At 34.9% G+C, this 18500-nt stretch overlaps 1 protein-coding gene across 1 annotated transcript in view; it reads right to left on the reverse strand.

Annotated features, from left to right (window-relative positions):
• The window catches only part of LOC124355741 (unconventional myosin-XV-like), a 94100-nt gene that overhangs the window by 19699 nt on the left and 55901 nt on the right, over positions 1-18500 (reverse strand). The window contains 13 exon segments of the mRNA XM_046806898.1: positions 1644-1758; positions 2994-3132; positions 5042-5187; positions 5567-5674; positions 6936-7123; positions 8414-8563; positions 9454-9513; positions 10484-10558; positions 10560-10625; positions 10627-10712; positions 16918-17078; positions 18228-18265; positions 18267-18389. Of these exon segments, the coding sequence (XP_046662854.1) occupies positions 1644-1758; positions 2994-3132; positions 5042-5187; positions 5567-5674; positions 6936-7123; positions 8414-8563; positions 9454-9513; positions 10484-10558; positions 10560-10625; positions 10627-10712; positions 16918-17078; positions 18228-18265; positions 18267-18389 (1455 nt within the window).

Here is an 18500-nt window from a genome sequence, read left to right on the forward strand (position 1 = left end):
GATTCCCAACTTCCACTCCCTCCTATCATTCCAATCACCAGGTCCCAAGTTCCGTTCCGACATTGCCTTCGATATCCCCTGCTTCCATGTTTCTCTAGGGCGCCCCCTCTTTCGTCGTTCTGTTGGTAGCCATTCCATAAGAATTTTTGGCAGACGTTTCCTCATCCATTCGGTTTTACGTGGCCGAACCATACTAATTGTTTCTGTCTAATTGCTTCAACAATAGTTTCTTCTCGTTTCATCGTTCTTCTTATCTCCTCATTTCGCACTCTGTCTAATTTCGATTTCCGCGCAGCTCTTCTCAGGAAATCCATTTCGGTGGACAATAGTTTATTTTCCAACAATGGACAATAGTATGTAAATAATAAGTAAAAAGATGTGTATTCATATTTTAACAATTGTGTGATGACCATTGTAAGAAAGAAGATTATAACAAGCTGTGTAACTGAGGGAGCTCACATATGTAGAGGAGAGAGTGGTCCAGGACTAGATATCTTACATGGAAGGTCAAATAATTAGATTCCCACACAAGGACTTTTTTGCACCACAAATGGAAACATAACCTAAGAAACCTTTGCAATGCACCTCATAAATTGGGGTATATTCTTCCTCTCTGAACCAAATTTTCTCGGAAAAAAGTTACTACATTTAGCTGGAAGAGCCCTTGTTCCCAGCACAACTTATATTTATAAGTATAATTTATATTGTTAATTATAACAGTGAAATTTTAAGCCACGTTTTTGTACACCTGAGCAAATATAATATTTTACACAATTATTATTATAAGTGTTGCTATGGAATGCATGCTTCCAAGGGACAGTTAGCTCATCATCGACTTCCAAACAATGAGTAGACCACAGAGTCACGCCAGGGAGGTAAACAATGAATAATGAGGTTGGGCAATATTGGGAATTCACACTGTTTATATTTTTTTACCATTTTTTAAAGTAATGAAAAACTATAAAATTCAAAAAATTAGCACTTATATTTTTTGAAATTTGTTAAATGCTGTTAAGAGGTTAGAAACAGTTACAACAAAAAGTGTGGTATTTTTTCCCAATTTGTTTTAAATTCAATAATTTTGCCGGCTACTTTTTTTACTCATAATGTGGAAAATATTGTGTTGCTCACTCCACCCAGTATTAGCTGAATAGTTTTTATATTTATGCCTACTTTTTAAATTCCAGCAAGTAATTGAAAAAACTAACAAAAATATTTAAAAGATATTCTCTTCAGGAATTGTTTAATTAATTTGATTCATCTGGTAATTTTTTTATTCATGCATATCATCTCAAGGGATTTGAATTATTCTATTTTAAAATATAAATAACAATTCAACTGCTGTGAGTTAAAAGTAAATGTGCTCCTGTATTTGATTATTGCTATAATACATTCCACTATCACTGACTGTATATGATCTACCTGCAGAAAAGTAATCTTGAGACTAGTTGTAATTAGTATGTTGTAAACTAATTAAACCTTTGGTGCCGTACCTTATTTACAATGTTTAAAATTATTATCAGCTTGGTACAAAGTTAGTTGGAAATAAAGAATATTCCAGAAGGTTAGTCTTATTTTTTATGATTATTTTCTTCCAATATTCAAATTAATAAAACAAAAATAATAAACATGCTTCTACTTACATCTTGCTGTGCCAAGTTTCCACCACCCTTAATGGCCGAGGCTAGAAAATGAGCATCGGTCTGACAATCCACGAACAGAGGGTCAAAGACATCACTCATGTAATCGCCTCCACTCCTGGAATGTTGTACAAACAAGTTACTATTAGGCCAATGACTAGTTCAATTCCCAATTTACTGTTAGTATGGTAAAAGTAAATTTATAAAAACATTATAACTTCAATAAGTGTTTTACTTCTGTATCATCATCTAAGTATTGAGAACAGATTGTCAGAACATAAAGCCGAAATATAATAAAATTTGTATATGTCAGGTCTCTGAACTGCATTTATTTGAAACAACATTAGTTGTTGAAGTTTTGAAGGTAAACCTAACCATTAAAACATAGCCTTAATGCTCCACATCATGCATTTTTTAGAACCTACTATTTCTTGTTAGATAAATTGCATTGAAGATCATTGTTGGGTTATTTAGCTCTTTTTTGTTAAGGATATATGAAGCTTCTCCCACGGGCTGATAGGAAATGTTAATGTCTGTAGTTGTTACTGTGCCTACGTTACAAATGTAAAATATTTGAGACACAACACTTAAATTAGCATGAATAGCATTTTTTTATAAAAATATTTTTAAAAACAACAAAATTTTGATAATACTAGCTCCAAAAGCAGGGCCTTTTTTGGACAATAAGTGATATTGAAAATGTTTTATAAGATTTGTTAATACACATTATTTTCTATACAACTAATAGGGAACAAAGTATATCATTATAAAGGCCAACTCAATGTTATATAAACTGATTTTACACTACAATTATATTACTAAAAGAGAATATATATATGGTCATTTTTCTTCACTTTTTAACAATTTGCACCAAGTATCCAATGCTTAAGAAAAATATGTAAAATAATAAGATCACATTACCTACACACAATTATAATACCTACATATCAGAGTAAAAATCAATAATACTCCAATACAAAACATACTAAGCAAAATAACAAAACCGTAAACATTTACGACAAAACACAAGCTGTTAAACATAAACAAAACCAATTAAACTGCATGACTTTTCTCACTAAGATATTTTAATTTTAAAAAGTCCACAGACTTTCAAAGTACAAAAATTAACACACAGAAGACAGTTTTAGCTGCCAGTTCCACTGTACAACTGCAGCTATTTTAAGAAAAGGTTTTTAGAGCAATCCCTGCACTTAAACTAAAACATGGAATTTCTCACAGCGATGCTGAAGCGCTGAAAGATCAATAATAAGAATACCATAGTTGAACCTTACCACCTAAAATCTTCAAAATTCCTACTTTAAGCTGGATTTCCCACTTAGTGTGACCACTCACCTGCTGGAGCCACCCTTGATGGAAGCTGCCAGGGACCTTGCATCCGACAACTGGTCCAGGACAGGACTGAACAAGTCATCCAAAAACTGGTCCACATCTGATGCTTGTGATGGCACCCTCACACGACGCACATGTGATGCTATTAGACAGTCAGAAAAAAAGCCAACTTTAAGTGTAACAAGTGTTAGGGCTTAATAGAATCTAGAGAATGTACTACTTAAAAATGTTAAATTAAAAATACTTGTACTCATAAAAAAACATTTAGTTTATTCATTACATTGACAACACCAACCAATACTAATAACTTTTTTATTTTTGTGAGGGTTTTCGATAGCAAGGTTATCTTCATCAGACATATTACAAAAAGCTTTGTGAATAAATTAAGAATAGCCAATACAAGCTCCATCTTCAACATATTTAGTAATTAAAAAAAAAAACACACAATTTAAATAAAAAAGAGTAAGTCTTTCCAAATACTGCCTATTTAATTACCATATTATAGGCACTTAACTTTAACCTATACATAGGGAGGACAGAAAGGTACATATCCCTACAGCCATGGACTTCAAAAGGCCTCCAACCACAGCTCCTTTCTTAGGGTAGGTAATTTTGGAACATCTCAGTTTGAGGAGTTACATTTAACCTCTTAAAGAGAATTGAAGAGCATAAGTGTCATTGAGCTTATTTGACCTGTCTAAAGCTTTTGACCTCGACCCTCATGACTTGCTGCTTAATAAGCTGGAGTACAATGGATTCTCAAACATCTTGCTGTTGCTGATCCAAGACTATCTAAAGGGTTGGCCACAGGTGGTAGAATATGATGAAAAAAATATCTAAATCTGTCTGTATAAACAAGAAGTGTAAAGCAAGGCTCAGTTCTGGGACCCATTTTGTTTGTCATGTTCATCAAAGACCTTCCAAATTATAAAAAAATAACATGGTGACTTAGCTGTTTGCTGACGAAAATAACCACTCAAACAGAAACTAACTGTGCTATCCAGCAAAACAGAATCGCTCTGGCAATTGAAACTAATTGACTGGTGCATTAATAATGGGGAATTTTGCAACCCTGACTACTCCCTTTTTACATACACTAACTCTTCTGGCCAATGTAAAGGATAAATTGGATTCCCTTTCTACCTGAAGCAATGTACACAGCTACAACAATCGTAGGTGACAAGACCTGGACATTGGTCACTGCCATCTCACGAAAACACATTTCTAATCCTTACCAGACTGGCTCTTCAACTACCTAACCATCAAAGTTAAGGAGACTGCCAGTAAACCATTTTAGATTGATTTTGAAGAGGTCTTTTTATATTGTACTCTGTGTTTGATAACTTATTTACATCAAAACACATGAACCAATATTTAAAACTTTTATTTTTTGAGGCCTTTAAATAGCAAGGCCATTTTCGTCAGACATATCACAAAAGTGGCCAAAAACAGTTAGGATCTCTAATTCTGAAAAATGCCCTTTATAAAATCTAACCAATGTAAATTGAGTATAGTTCTGATTGCTTTTTTGTAAAATAAGTATTTTATTTACATACTGTGCGATGTGGTACTATAGACAATGAGTCCATAAGTTATATGTGAGTGAGTTAAGGAGAAATAAATCATCCTTAAGGTTTTTGACCACATATTTTTCTCAATGCTTTAAAGACCAGAATTTATTTTTTTACAGGCATCTACAACATAAAGATTGTAACTTAGTAAACTATTAATATTAATTCCCAGAAATTTTGTGATTCGCACTCCTTCAAAGATATTGTTGTCAATTGCAATGTTATTTTTTTTATTGTTTAACGTTACTGGATATTAGAGCACATATCGTCAGCATAAAGACTGACTTTGGCTGACTGACCTACAACTCTCGGCAATCCATCTAAGTACATAATGAAAAACAATGGTCCCAATATGGATCCCTGCAGAACACCATATTTAACTTTTTTGAGAAGTGTAAAAACTGAATTGTAGTTTATAAATGTATAAATATAGAAATATAATTTAAATTTTTGAGTGGAGAAGAGTGGCTAATGACTGACCTAATGAAGGTGCCTCACTGGTATCACTCAAGGCTGAACTCTTCACTCCCGACTCGGATTTGTCTGAGTGTCGTGTCTCAATCTGTGCTCGACTCGAGTGACTGCCCGGTGCTGCTCGTTTGCCCGCATACTGTGACTTGATGAACCTACAAACATCAGCAATTAGAAATCAAGCCAAATAAGGTGTGAGAACAGGAAGTGCAAGAGAGAGAGCACTTTCTCACTCAAGTTGCTGTGTTGTAGTGACTATTGTATATTTCATTCAGAAGATTAATAGTATTATTTGTAACTCTTCCAATATTATTATTTCAATACACTCTATGCTTATTTTATCCACAAAATCTGAACTGCGAGTCATGGATTACATCAACATTAACTAGAAACAAACAAATTATGAGTTTAATTATCGCTTCTTTAGGTAAATAATAAGGAAACTTATCTTTCAGATAAAATTATTAGTATATTTTGCATTTGATATGAGAGATAAAAAAATACTGCAAATATAAAAGGAAAGAATCACCGCACCTGGGGTGGCCTCTGATGTAAGATCCCTTGTCGTCTTCACTTCTGGTGCTCAGTTCTGGGAAGTCAAACTCCAGCTGGTTGTGGGAGACCAGGACGTCTGAGGAAGCTCTGCGATCAGATGGAAAACTTTTAATTGTCACAGTTTATGAGTCAGTGAGAAAATTTTTGATTTAATTCAAGTGGCAAGTGTTACAAGAACAGTGCTTAGAAAATACCACACAATTTATTTGAATGGAGTTCAGTGACATTGGTGACACTGGCTGAGAAGACTATATCTGATTGTACTATAATAATTTTGCAGAATATATCTCCTCACTCCTCTTTTTTGTGGTTTAATTCAACAGTGCACTGATATGAAATTTACTTCCATCTTTCAAAAAAGAAAACACTACAGAAACTGTTGAAGATTTGAAAATAAAGTAAAAGTAAAATGTAAAGTAAAGATGTTTTATTTAACCAGGTGAAGTTAGGGCTAAGAAAATAGCTTATGAAGATAGCAGTACAGGAAAGACTCAACAGATTGAATGAATGAGAAAGTTCAAAATTTACAAAGATCCTACCAATGTTGAATTATTGTTCTCTTAAATATCAACCATGGATCATTAAAGAAATAAGTAAGTTATTTGGAGAAACTTAACTTGATTCAGTGAATTTTGTTGAATGGTTTGTGGACGAGAATGGTTGCTCAGAAACATGCGTCCTGAAATTGTTCATGATGACAATGTATACACTCATGCAATAAATTAAGTGCACCAGTTTTTTAACATACAATTACATGAATCCCTAAGCCTACTGTTTTTGTTTCCACCAATTAAGACAGACGTAAGTGGACAGCGTTTTGAAAATGTGGAAGAGGTATATAGAATTTAATAAATTTACCATAAGAAACAAACTAGGAGCAAATGAAACGGTTTACACAAAATATTTTACTATGAACGAGCCTGACCCTCCCATGCCATGTCAACAACAGCACTGAACACAGAAAAAGTTGTGAAACTCACAGAAGAAGTGTCCATTGCCTAGTACAATAAGGCACAGCACAATTGCCAACCATTTAGTCTACACTGTCCCACTTTTTTTTCCCACAGTGTACTTCTTCTAAAAATTACAATTTATCTATTACTCAAATAATGGATTAATTAGTTGGCAAAAAGTAATAAAATCTGTTCCAATACATGAGCTGTTTTTTAATTTAATTGAATCAATCAGCATTCTTTATTAATTTAGTTTAAAAAATTGTGTTTACTCGTATTATGAGAATTTATAAACAAAACTTCTATACAACTTCATTATCAGTAGATTGATATATTTTAATTCTAAATATCTGTGAAGACCAATAAAGAATCTTTAGTTGTGAATCTCCACTCACCCCGTGAGGCTGTACTTTCTGTTCTCGCCCCTCTGACTGACAGACTCTAGGTTATCCTCCTCCACCTTGCTGAGTTCTGTAACCACCTCCTGTATCCGCTCCATAGAGTGGTACCTCTCATTTAGACGGGAGTGGGACAGGCCGAGTGTATCCAGTTTGGAGGACCCAACAGAACTGGGCGGAGCCACCTGGTGATCATAGCAAGTACTGTATTAATGTTGCCATTCAGACAGATCACAAAACCAAAACATGAACACTGAAATACAGATAAACATATGATGAAAACTATTTATAGAGAACTTCATTATTAATCAGTTCAGTCCAAGCATTAACTCAGCAATAGGAGGCAATTCAACTAAATGAAAATATCTACTTTCATAATGTATGTTTACTCTTTGATTTTCTCGTTTTTATCATGGTTACCCATAAGAACATAAAGGAGACAACTCATCAAGGCCAATAGTGGATAAAAAATCAACTTTGATTCGAGTTACAGTGTTAATCCTTGCCGTGAAATGGATTTTTACTAAGTTCTGTAATCTATTTGTAGAATTTTCTTGCTGGTAAACACTTTAATTTGGTCATAGTGAATAAGAACACATTTATATAACAAATTATACAGAAAATGAGTTGGAGCTACAGTTTTTTCTATGACCTTGTAGGTAATTGAGTTTGGATTAGCAATCCTCCTTGAAAAGAATAGCAGATGCCACTCACTAACAACATAGCTCATTGTTTGATTGCTTGGTGCCACAATTTTTTCATCTATTTTTCCATTAGGAGAAAAAATTATTTGCTTCTCCGTAATTATATTAATTCGCACATAGATATTCATTAGTTGTGAACTTTCAATAATGTAAGATTCAGTTGGTACTTTGTACTATTAAAATACAGGAGCACAGCATTTTAAGACAAACAAACTAACCTAATGGGACTCTCAGTCCTGTTTGTATTGGCACTACTCCTGTCTGGTACAAACAACGAAAAGTAACACCAACACCAAGTGACAAACACTGGGTAGAGTAAAAAGATGTTAAACAGTGTTGGGCAATTTTGTAATTGCCCAGACAACATCATTCTCACCCTAGGTCATCCCCAATTCCTTGTGGATGATTAGGCATATTCTGCAGGGTTGCAGTTCATCTTGAGCTCTTTTCCATACACAGACAAGTTGTGGAGAATATTATTTGTCTTATTGCTTTGTAATTTAAATTATATTACTTTTATGAATAAAATTATTTTTAATTTAACCTCACCCTTCAATCATACAATTACCAATCTGTCTGAAGTGTTAACAACATCCACTGATTGTTTACCAGTTGAGAATTGAATTTCTTATTAGGTGGTTGTGTCTAGTGAAACATTGAAGATGTGATTATAGTTTATAGCCTTTTAATTTTAATCCTCTACTATTTAATATCTAAGTTAATGGAATTGTAAAGAATAATGAAAGAACACTTAAAAAACTGAATACTTACAGGAGAAAGCAGATTGTCGAGGCTTCGTGAACGGCCGGGTTTGTCGAAATAGCGATCGTTGAGAGCTGAATGCCTGGAGAGTCCAGAGTCTACAGTGTGATCCCTGGAGACAGAGCGGACCTTGGCAGCATGTGGGACCGGAGGAGGCACCTGAAAGTTAACCTACTTATTTAATTCTTTTCTAATACACAATAAGAATTCCTTACATTTATTAGATTCAAATTACCAAATGAGTACTAAGCAAATAATCAACTATGATCAGATACTTTTGTTTATTAATGACTATTGCTAAATATATTTTTAACAATTCCAATTATAAATATCTTCCTGATACAAGCACAAATTATAATTCTAGGAATATATGCTTATGTTACCAACAATTAGAATGCACTTGGTTGTGGATTTAGTGAATGCAGCACCTTCTGTCACAAATACTAAAAAACAGATGGATTTACTTTGATCAAACAATTATTTTGTTTTAAATAATGTTTTGTACATTTCAACTGAAGAGATTAATGCTATGTTAGTCTGACTTGGTTGAAAAACATTGTTTATCACGCTTACATAATCCCTGGACACACTAGTGAACACTTTTCAAATATAAAACACAACTACAATAAATACAGTGTCTTTAAGTGATAATATTACTTTTTAATATAAAGAAATTACTTATGTATCTTTTTATAAAACTTAAAATACTATATACAATTTTTTATTTTGTGTTGTAGGAAATATGTTCAAAACACAACTTTTAATTAGTACTGAAAAAATAGAATTTTAAGTTCAATAGTTAAATAATAAATAACAATAAATTGTTTAGTTTGTTTTATTCAAAAACAATATTAATAGCATATATAAATATAATACACTTTAGAAAACAATACAGGATACACAAAAACTTATCCATATCATCTGTTTACTAGAAAGTGTTGTGGATAGTTTTGCAGAAGTACCTAAAATGCACACTAGAATTTTGACCATCTAGTTTAGACCGTTTGCACTCAGTTTGTCCATGATGAATAGATACTCACCACATTAACAGGCGGGGGCTGGGGTGGGGGCACAGTGGGGCGTCTGGTTGCTTGTGGTGGGTCCACAGGCTGCAACTGTCAACACACAACAGATCTAGTACAATACATACAAATTTACCTACAACACAAAATAATAGATCCTGCATCCATATCAGATCAGATTGTGTAGCAGAAATACTGTGTCACAATGTTTTAAAACCTTGTAAATCCTATAATAATACATGTTAATAATTGTTGAATAATTTTATTGACAAAAATTGAACTGAACTATAAAGTCATATTATTTATTATTATCAGAGTTTACTTAGTACAAATTGTTTAACAGATTCACGACAATGTGTACCCCGATGGGAACACACGATCCTTTACAACTGCTGTTGTGTACCCAATGGGGTATATACCGGGGCTTTTGTAAAGTGCATTGTGTCGTTTTACTTAGATGTTTAAGGGAAAAAAATGATTATGATTTTTTTGCAATTATTATTGAAAAATTCGACAGCAAATAAAAAGTTCAGAAATAAACCGTCATCGTGAACGTGTTAATAGTTCTGTGTGGTGTGTTTTGTGATTCCAATGTTTGTGAGTAGAAATTGTACTGTAATGTTTTAGAATAGCAACAGATTTTTGGCATTCAATAACATTAACATAAGTTAATTTTCCGAAATGGCTCTCTTAAAATGAAGTTTTTTGCTTATGTCTTTGGTTATACATGTTGTAAAGAGATGGATAATTTTTTCAATGTATAAATTTGAATAAAATGAATTTAAAAAAACAAAAGGAAATTATTTGTGTCTGGTGAAGGCCATCTTGGAGGACAATAGTCACCATTCCCTCTCTCTTGGAACTGGTGGCAAAACCTTCATTCTACATTAAGTCTACATTAATTACACATCCACACTAAAATGGCATAATTCTCACGACCCTTTCTTTACCCAGTTCTCTGCCTAACTCACATTTTATTTAGACCGTTAAGATAACTCTAGTATAGTCCAATCAATTTGCCTGTCTCAATTCATATAGTGTATTGTTAACTTCTCACCTTAGTACTAATAGCAGGCACAGGCTTGTGTACCGGGAAGGCTGGGGGTAACTCCAGTTCTGATATAGCATCCATTTACGTAGTCCAAACCGTTACGTTCTCCCATCTCATCCATATCCAACGCTAGTGTCCAGCCATGTGATTTCTGCTACGCCACGCGATGCCAGTACACTGGCGCAGAGATCCTCACAACGTGTCCAGGAGTCTACAGAGGTCATGGCCGATTCACCTGTCGCAAGAACAACGTAAATTTTGTTATTCTGGATCCCAGCTTATGACATAATGCTACAAATATTGACATTAAAGGTGAGTACAAGGATGAAATTTAGGCTTGATACCCAAAATAAAACATATAACAAGTTCAAAATTAGAGTTAAATATTACTTACTAATATGACGTTTTATTAGAGCTATTGGGAAAACTACATCATAACTAATTAAATTCTAAACTCTGACAAATGAAGTACAGTTTATAAAATGTCAGTACCGGGCAGCATTTTGTTAATACATATAATGCCATGTTTTTAAAATTCTAGAATAAGATATTACACATGGGTTTTATTTAGAATTATATGGCCTTAATCATGGTATAGAGAAAAAATCTTAAAAATACTGTATACACTCAAATTAGGTTGAAACTTAACTTTTTATACAAAATTAAAAACTTTTTTTATAAATACTGAAATTTTTATATTTTTATAAATCAAATTTTATTTGTAACTGTGATATCTGTGGTATATTATATAGTGCAGGACTATATAGATTCTTGCAGTGTATGTAATATGTTGGCAATAGATATTGTATGAATAAATCCTATTGGCCAAGGGATGACGCTCCCCCCTCCTTGTCCTACTCCCACCTCTAAATACCTCAGTCATCAACCGTAACCTCGATGCTCCGGTCCAGTGTGTTATTCCCGCGGCCATTATTGTATGCTAAACGTAGTTTCATTCACCCAGTTCCCGTTGAGTAGTACAAGATAGTACAAAGTGGCGACGAGACAATCGGAGTGAGTGTTTAGTGGTCAGTTCGGCAGTTATTGTTACAATTGCGATCTGCACCGTGTAGGCGTCGGTCGGGTCAGCGACCACATGCATCTCAATGGCGTCAGTAAACAAAGTGAGTGTTTCAGCCTAGGAGGAAGGGAAGTGAATGTACGAATTCGATATTAGTTCGTTATTCAGTGACATTGCACCAAGAAAAATGACGGGAATTATTGGTAGCGTGGGTGAGTTCGACTCCAATGAAGAAACGTGGGACTCGTACATAGAGAGGTTTGAACTATTTTTAAGTTGTAATGATATCGATCATTCTAAGAAAGTGAGTACCTTGCTGACAGTGGTAGAAGTAAAAACGTTCAAGCTATTACGGGATTTGTGTACACCCGATAAGCCTTCTACAAAATCGTACGATGATTTAGTGAAGCTAATTAAGGACCATTTATATCCGACTCCATCTTTTGTATGTGAAAGATATAAGTTCAGTTTACGTAACCAACATGCCGGTGAAAGTATAGCTCAGTACATTGCTCAATTAAAAAACTTATCTAAATACTGTGAGTTCGGTGCTAGTCTAAATGACTATTTGAGAGATCGTTTTATTTGTGGAATCCGTTCAGAATCTACTAAACAAAGACTTTTGTCAGAAGCTAATTTGACCTTCGACAAGGCTGTTCAACTGACATCGCAGATTGAGATGGCAGAGAAAAGCGCGGCAACGTTGGCGCCAGGCAGCCATGACACCAGCTCTGTTCGCAGCGTCCATCGGCTAGCAACGTCATCGGCTAGGCGTCACTACAACGGACGTGAGTCAGCGGGAGAGACAACGCTTCGCGTCACCACACCAACGCTTCGCGTCACCACACCAACGCTTCGCGTCACCACGCCACGCCGAGTACCACACACGCACATCAGTCCAGCAGCACTAGTGTAGTGAAGTGTAACTGTTGTGGCGCCGTAGGTCACTTCAGTAAGTAGTGTAAATATTATGGTTGTGTTTGCCATAAATGCGGCAAAAACAAATCATTTAAAGAAGGTATGCCGATCTCAGGCTAGAGGTAAGTCAGGCAACAATATTATTCTCATTACAGCAATAAGGGTAATTTCAATAAGGGTAAACATCATTTTGTCGAAAGTGTACTAGACAATAATGACGATGAAACAGATGTAGTAGAGTGTATTGGTAATTTGTTTGAATTAGCCAAAGTCTCTAGTAGGGTTGATCCCTTGAAAACTAAAGTAACTGTTGAAAATAAAGTAGTATCTTTTGAAATTGACACAGGTGCTTCTGTAAGCATAATCAGTGAATCCTTTTATCACGAGAATCTAAAGTTCCTTAACTTGTTACCTACTGATGTAAAGCTTAGTTCTTACACTAATGTACCCATACTTCCAATAGGTAGGTTAGAAGTAAATGTTAAGTATGAAAGTCAAAATAAAGTCCTGAGTTTATTTGTAATTAAAAATGTTGCACATCCACTCATGGGAAGAGATTGGATCAAGGAGTTAGGGATTGTAATTTCTTTCAAGAATAAAGAAGAGTTATTTGTAGCTAAAAATGACGATGATGTAAAATATAATAACTTAGTAAAGAAGTTAGTTTCAGAGTATCCAGAAGTGTTCTCTAAAGAGTTAGGTCAGTGTAATCGTGATCCTATCAGACTGGTGCTGAAGGAAAATAGTAAACCCAAATATACTAGTCCTAGACCATTGCCTTTCACATTAAAAGCTAAGGTAGAGCAAGAGTTAGAGCGTCTAGTAAACGCTGATGTTTTGATGCCTGTAAGTAGTTCAGAGTATGGATCTCCTATAGTTCCAGTACCAAAGAAAGATGGCAGCATTAGAATTTGTGGCGACTTTCATTATTTAAATTCTCAGCTAGAGATAGATCGTTATCCAATACCTAGAGTAGAGGATCTTTTCGCAGAAATGCAAAAGGGTGAATTGTTCAGCAAAATCGATTTTAGTCAAGCATATATGCAAATTAAGACTAGATGAGTTTTCACAGAAATTATGTACAATTTCAACTCACAAGGGTTTGTTTGCCTATAAAAGACTTCCTTACGGAATAGCTAGTGCAGTAGGAATTTTTGAAAAAGTAATAGAGCAAACTTTACAAGGCTTACAAGGTGTGAAGTGTTTTTTGGACGATATCATCATTTCCGGTCCAAATGATGAGACTCATTTTAGTAGACTAAGAGAAGTTTGTGAACGACTTCGAAGGGTCGGTTTTACAGTAAAACAAGACAAGTGTAAATTCTTTGCTTCTAAAATAGAGTTCCTCAGATTTACAATTGACAAAACCGGACTACACACCTCGGAAGCCAAAATAAAAGCTATTGTAGAGGCTCCAGAACCTATGAATGTAACAGAAGTAAAATCCTTTGTAGGATTAGTCAACTACTATGGCAAGTTTGTACCAAATATATCAACAGTTCTAAGACCATTGTACAATCTGTTAAGAAAAGATGTAGAGTTTTCCTTTGATAAAGAATGTGTAAAATCCTTTAAACAAATCAAAGAGCTATTGTGTACAGCTCCAGTGTTAGCACACTATGATCCGCAATCTCCAGTAATACTAACGACCGATGCTAGTGCATACGGTATAGGTGCTGTATTAAGTATTGTAGATAGCAATGGACAGGAAAGACCGGTAAGCTATGCTTCACGTACGTTAAATCAAGCAGAACATAACTACTCTCAGATTGACAAAGAGGCATTGTCATGCGTCTTTGGTGTCAAACGTTTTCACCAGTATTTGTATGGACGACACTTTACGTTAAGAAGTGATCATAAACCATTAGTCAGTATATTTGGACCTAAAAAGGGTTTGCCAGTGTTCGCAGCAAGTAGACTTCAACGTTACTCTTTGTACCTCAGTGGTTATGACTTTGACATAAAATATGTTAAATCAGATGACAACAGCGCAAATGCTCTGAGTAGATTACCATTGAAAGTGTCAAAATCAGAAGACAGTTCTGAATTGCTAGGGTTAGGGACCTATTTACATTTTGTAAAAGAGAGTTCTTTGCCAGTATCATGTGAACAAGTAAAACTTGAAACCCAGAAAGACCCAATACTAAGAAAAGTGTTAGGCTATGCTATGTATGGATGGCCAAGCCATATTCCTAAAGACAATATAGAATTGTACCCGTTCTTTGTAAGGAGAGAGGAAATAGCTGTTGAGCAGAGTATCTTGATGTGGGGTTACAAAGTAATAATTCCAAATAGTTTACGTAACTATGTTTTAAACAAGCTCCATGCTTCTCATCTCGGTATAACAAAAATGAAAGCAGTAGCTAGAGCTTATCTGTGGTATCCAAAACTGGATAAAGATATTGAAAATCTTGCTAACAGTTGTTCATCCTGTCTTCTTGAAAGACCGAATCCAAGTAAAAGTGAGTTACACCATTGGCACTATTCTAGTAAACCATTCGAGAGAATACACGCAGATCATTTCTATTATAAGAATAAATTGTATTTAATTGTCATAGATGCGTACACAAAATGGTTGGAAGTTTTTGAGACAAGTTCAACTTCCGCTAGTCAGACTATTAGTCATTTTCGTGAGTTGTTTTCAAGGTTCGGAATACCAGTCACTTTGCATAGTGACAACGGTCCACCGTACAGTTCAATTGAATTTAACAATTTCCTCAAACACAATGGTATCAAACATACAACTAGTGCCCCGTTTTACCCTAGAAGTAACGGCCAAGCAGAAAACTCAGTGGCTTATGCCAAGTCTAAACTGAAATGTGCTTTCAGAGAAAATGTAAATATTCAAGTAGCTTTAAGTAGGATATTATTTGACTATAGAAATTCAATTCATATGACTACAAATGAATCACCAGCAATGTTAATGTTTGGTAGACCACTTAGAACCCGATTAGACATTTTAAGACCTAATTTATCTAAGGTTGTTGAAGAAAAACAAGGTAAACAAAAGTTCTATGCTAGAGGTAGTAAAACATGTATTTTACCAATTAACCAAACTGTGTTAGTAAGAGATTACAGTAGATCTCAAGAGCGATGGGTGGAAGGATGTGTAGTAAAACAACCAGGTGCAACAATGTATTTAGTGAGGTTGGCGTCTGGTATTGTTTACAAGCGTCATGTTGACCAGCTGATAGCAGTCGACACTGCTCCAGTGACAGATCAAACAGCTGAGGTAATAACAGCTGAGAGCCAGCAGACAGCGCGCTCTGACTGTGCCGACGACAATCCAGTAGGCAGTAACCGCACAGCTGATGCGCCGCGGCATTCTATTTCTGTCCGCCCCAGTACAGCTATGTCACCCCACGCTTCTCATACTCACACTACCTACACCAGTCCTATTACTCAACGTTCACCACTTGCTCGTTCCACTCCTGTTCGCAGGTATCCTCAACGAGAGCGAAAACCAATTACAAGGCTAGATTTGTAATAGTAGTTTAACAAGTGTATTACGGATAATGAATTTATAATGTGTTTTATTCCAATATTTTATTATTATAATTATTCCAATAGTTGATATAACAATATTCTTCTCATTTTGTATTAAAAAAAGGGTATTACAGGTTATGTGCTTAAGAATTTATGTTCAATTTATATAATTGTTTTTAATGTAACAAAATTGTGTGTCTAATTAAGAAGGGAGGGATGTGATATCTGTGGTATATTATATAGTGCAGGACTATATCGATTCTTGCAGTGTATGTAATATGTTGGCAATAGATATCGTATGAATAAATCCTATTGGCCAAGGGATGACGCTCCCCCCTCCTTGTCCTACTCCCACCTCTAAATACCTCAGTCATCAACCGTAACCTCGATGCTCCAATCCAGTGTGTTATTCCCGCGGCCATTATTGTATGCTAAACGTAGTTTCATTCACCCAGTTCCCGTTGAGTAGTACAAGATAGTACAGTAACGATATGTATCATATTCTGCATTTAATAAGAAAGAAAACAACAACAAAATGATGGAAATCTGTTTGGTAGTTATTTTACAACAGCTGTTTCCCCAAAAGCTTACAAATATGCGAAAAACAGCGTGGTACTTTATGCATATGCCTTTGGAAAATACCCGTGACACTCAAAGAGTTAAGCAATCATGAGCCCCGCGGGGCACACAATAGTCTAAGGTATTTATTTAAGTATGGGGTGTTCCCGTTTAACAAAACCACAAAGACAAGCAAACAATAAAAACGCAAAAAGGAAATGCATAGCAACATGATTGCAATTGTGTAAAACCACGTGTACCTGATGGGGTACATGTCGTCGTGAACGTGTTAAGCTTTTTTTGCCTAAAACGCTTCACCAACCAGTAGCAGTAAAAAATTATAATTTTTTACAATTATGATATGACACTTTGTAATACTTTATGCAGAAATGTTAGGTAATTTTTCTGTTTTGGATCACAAATACTTTATTAAAAATAATCTCTGTTCATCTGTTACCATCAGCAAAGTGAAGCTGTAACGCCATGTTGACTCTCTTTCTATTGGCTCTCCACTCCATGAGAGAGGGTGGCAGGCTACGGGCCCACTGATTGTGCGACTGCAACAGCTTGCGTTGACATATAGCCTTGTACCCATCATAAGCGTGATCGGACACATACCTACACACAAACCACAGTTTAGTACATATTTCAATCAGGTCAACAATCATGCAAGTAACAAAATTTTCAAAATGTTTCTGAATTTTGCAAGAGGTTTTTAGACTGCCTTCATATTCATTTAGACTTATTATTTCATTTTCTTGTATCTAAATATTATTGAACTGTACTTAATCTCTAAAGCGAGGAGTAAGTGGACTATAAGTTTACTGTTCTGTACATTCAGTTGTCTGTAATACATTTTAATAATTTATTAAATATTTCAGTAGTAATTTCAGTTTGGTAGTAGAGAGAGGGACCAAAATGTATGTCTCTTAATCTAGGTTTACCTACATTTGTACAATTTTTTACATGCTTTACACTCGCTTTAATAACGTCATTCCCACATAACATAATTATTATTTTACATCTGTAATGCTAAGTCATGTTTGTCTAGCAGATCACAGAGATTATGTTACAACTAGTTACTGTACGGACTGTACTACTAAGTCCTTAACCTACAGTACAATCAAAGTCTTGGTAATTATAAAAGGCATAGATATTTGACAAAATTATTTTCAGAAGATACCAGAAGCACTGGGCGTATAGAGTATGGAAAATGTTACACATCTCAGAACTCTGCTGAGGGGACATACCCCAATATCTTTTATATTTGTCTTGAGTACATAAACAAATATTAATTTTATGAATAAATCAATTTAAAGCAGCCCACTCCAAAATATTCCAATAGAAGATAGTGCTTCTGAATGCTCCTCTACACACCAAGCCCAACATTGTTGCCAGTTTTACATGTATGAAAAATGACTGTTGCAATAAACAAACATCCGTTGTTATCATAAATAAATATATGTACGTTTTGTTCATTCATATAATAATATGCAGACATGTAAATCAAACAGACAGTATTGGCCATAACTATGTCATAGTGGGAACAGCTGGTGGTCAGCAGCAATATGGCAACACTACCTCAATGCTGTCAGACTATTTTATTAAGGGCTGGTCTAACATATATTACATTCACAATCAATGCTCAATATTAAAAAAAAAAAAACATAATTATCTTGATTTAATGTCCAATTCAAATTATGTAAAATATTATTCATAAATCCCACCCCAAAAGACAATTATGTATAGAATATACTGAATACTAACTTGAGCAAAAACTTATAGAGATGATGGGAGGGGGGGAAAAACTGACAGACAATTGGCCATGAGCAACCAACCCCGCTCATTGTTGGCTACCACATCATTGCGCCACGTTTGATTCACTAGCTGGCAAAGTATCTCGTCCCGCAGACGTTCGTTGTTGATTCCCTGAGGCAAACAGATAAACATCAGAGTTCAACAAAGTTCACTGCTGGGTATGTTTGCTTTAAGTCGTTAGAGTATGATTAATATCATTAATTCATGTTTAATTTATAATCT

This window comes from Homalodisca vitripennis, chromosome 2, assembly GCF_021130785.1.
Source record: "Homalodisca vitripennis isolate AUS2020 chromosome 2, UT_GWSS_2.1, whole genome shotgun sequence".
Lineage (NCBI taxonomy): Eukaryota > Metazoa > Arthropoda > Insecta > Hemiptera > Cicadellidae > Homalodisca > Homalodisca vitripennis.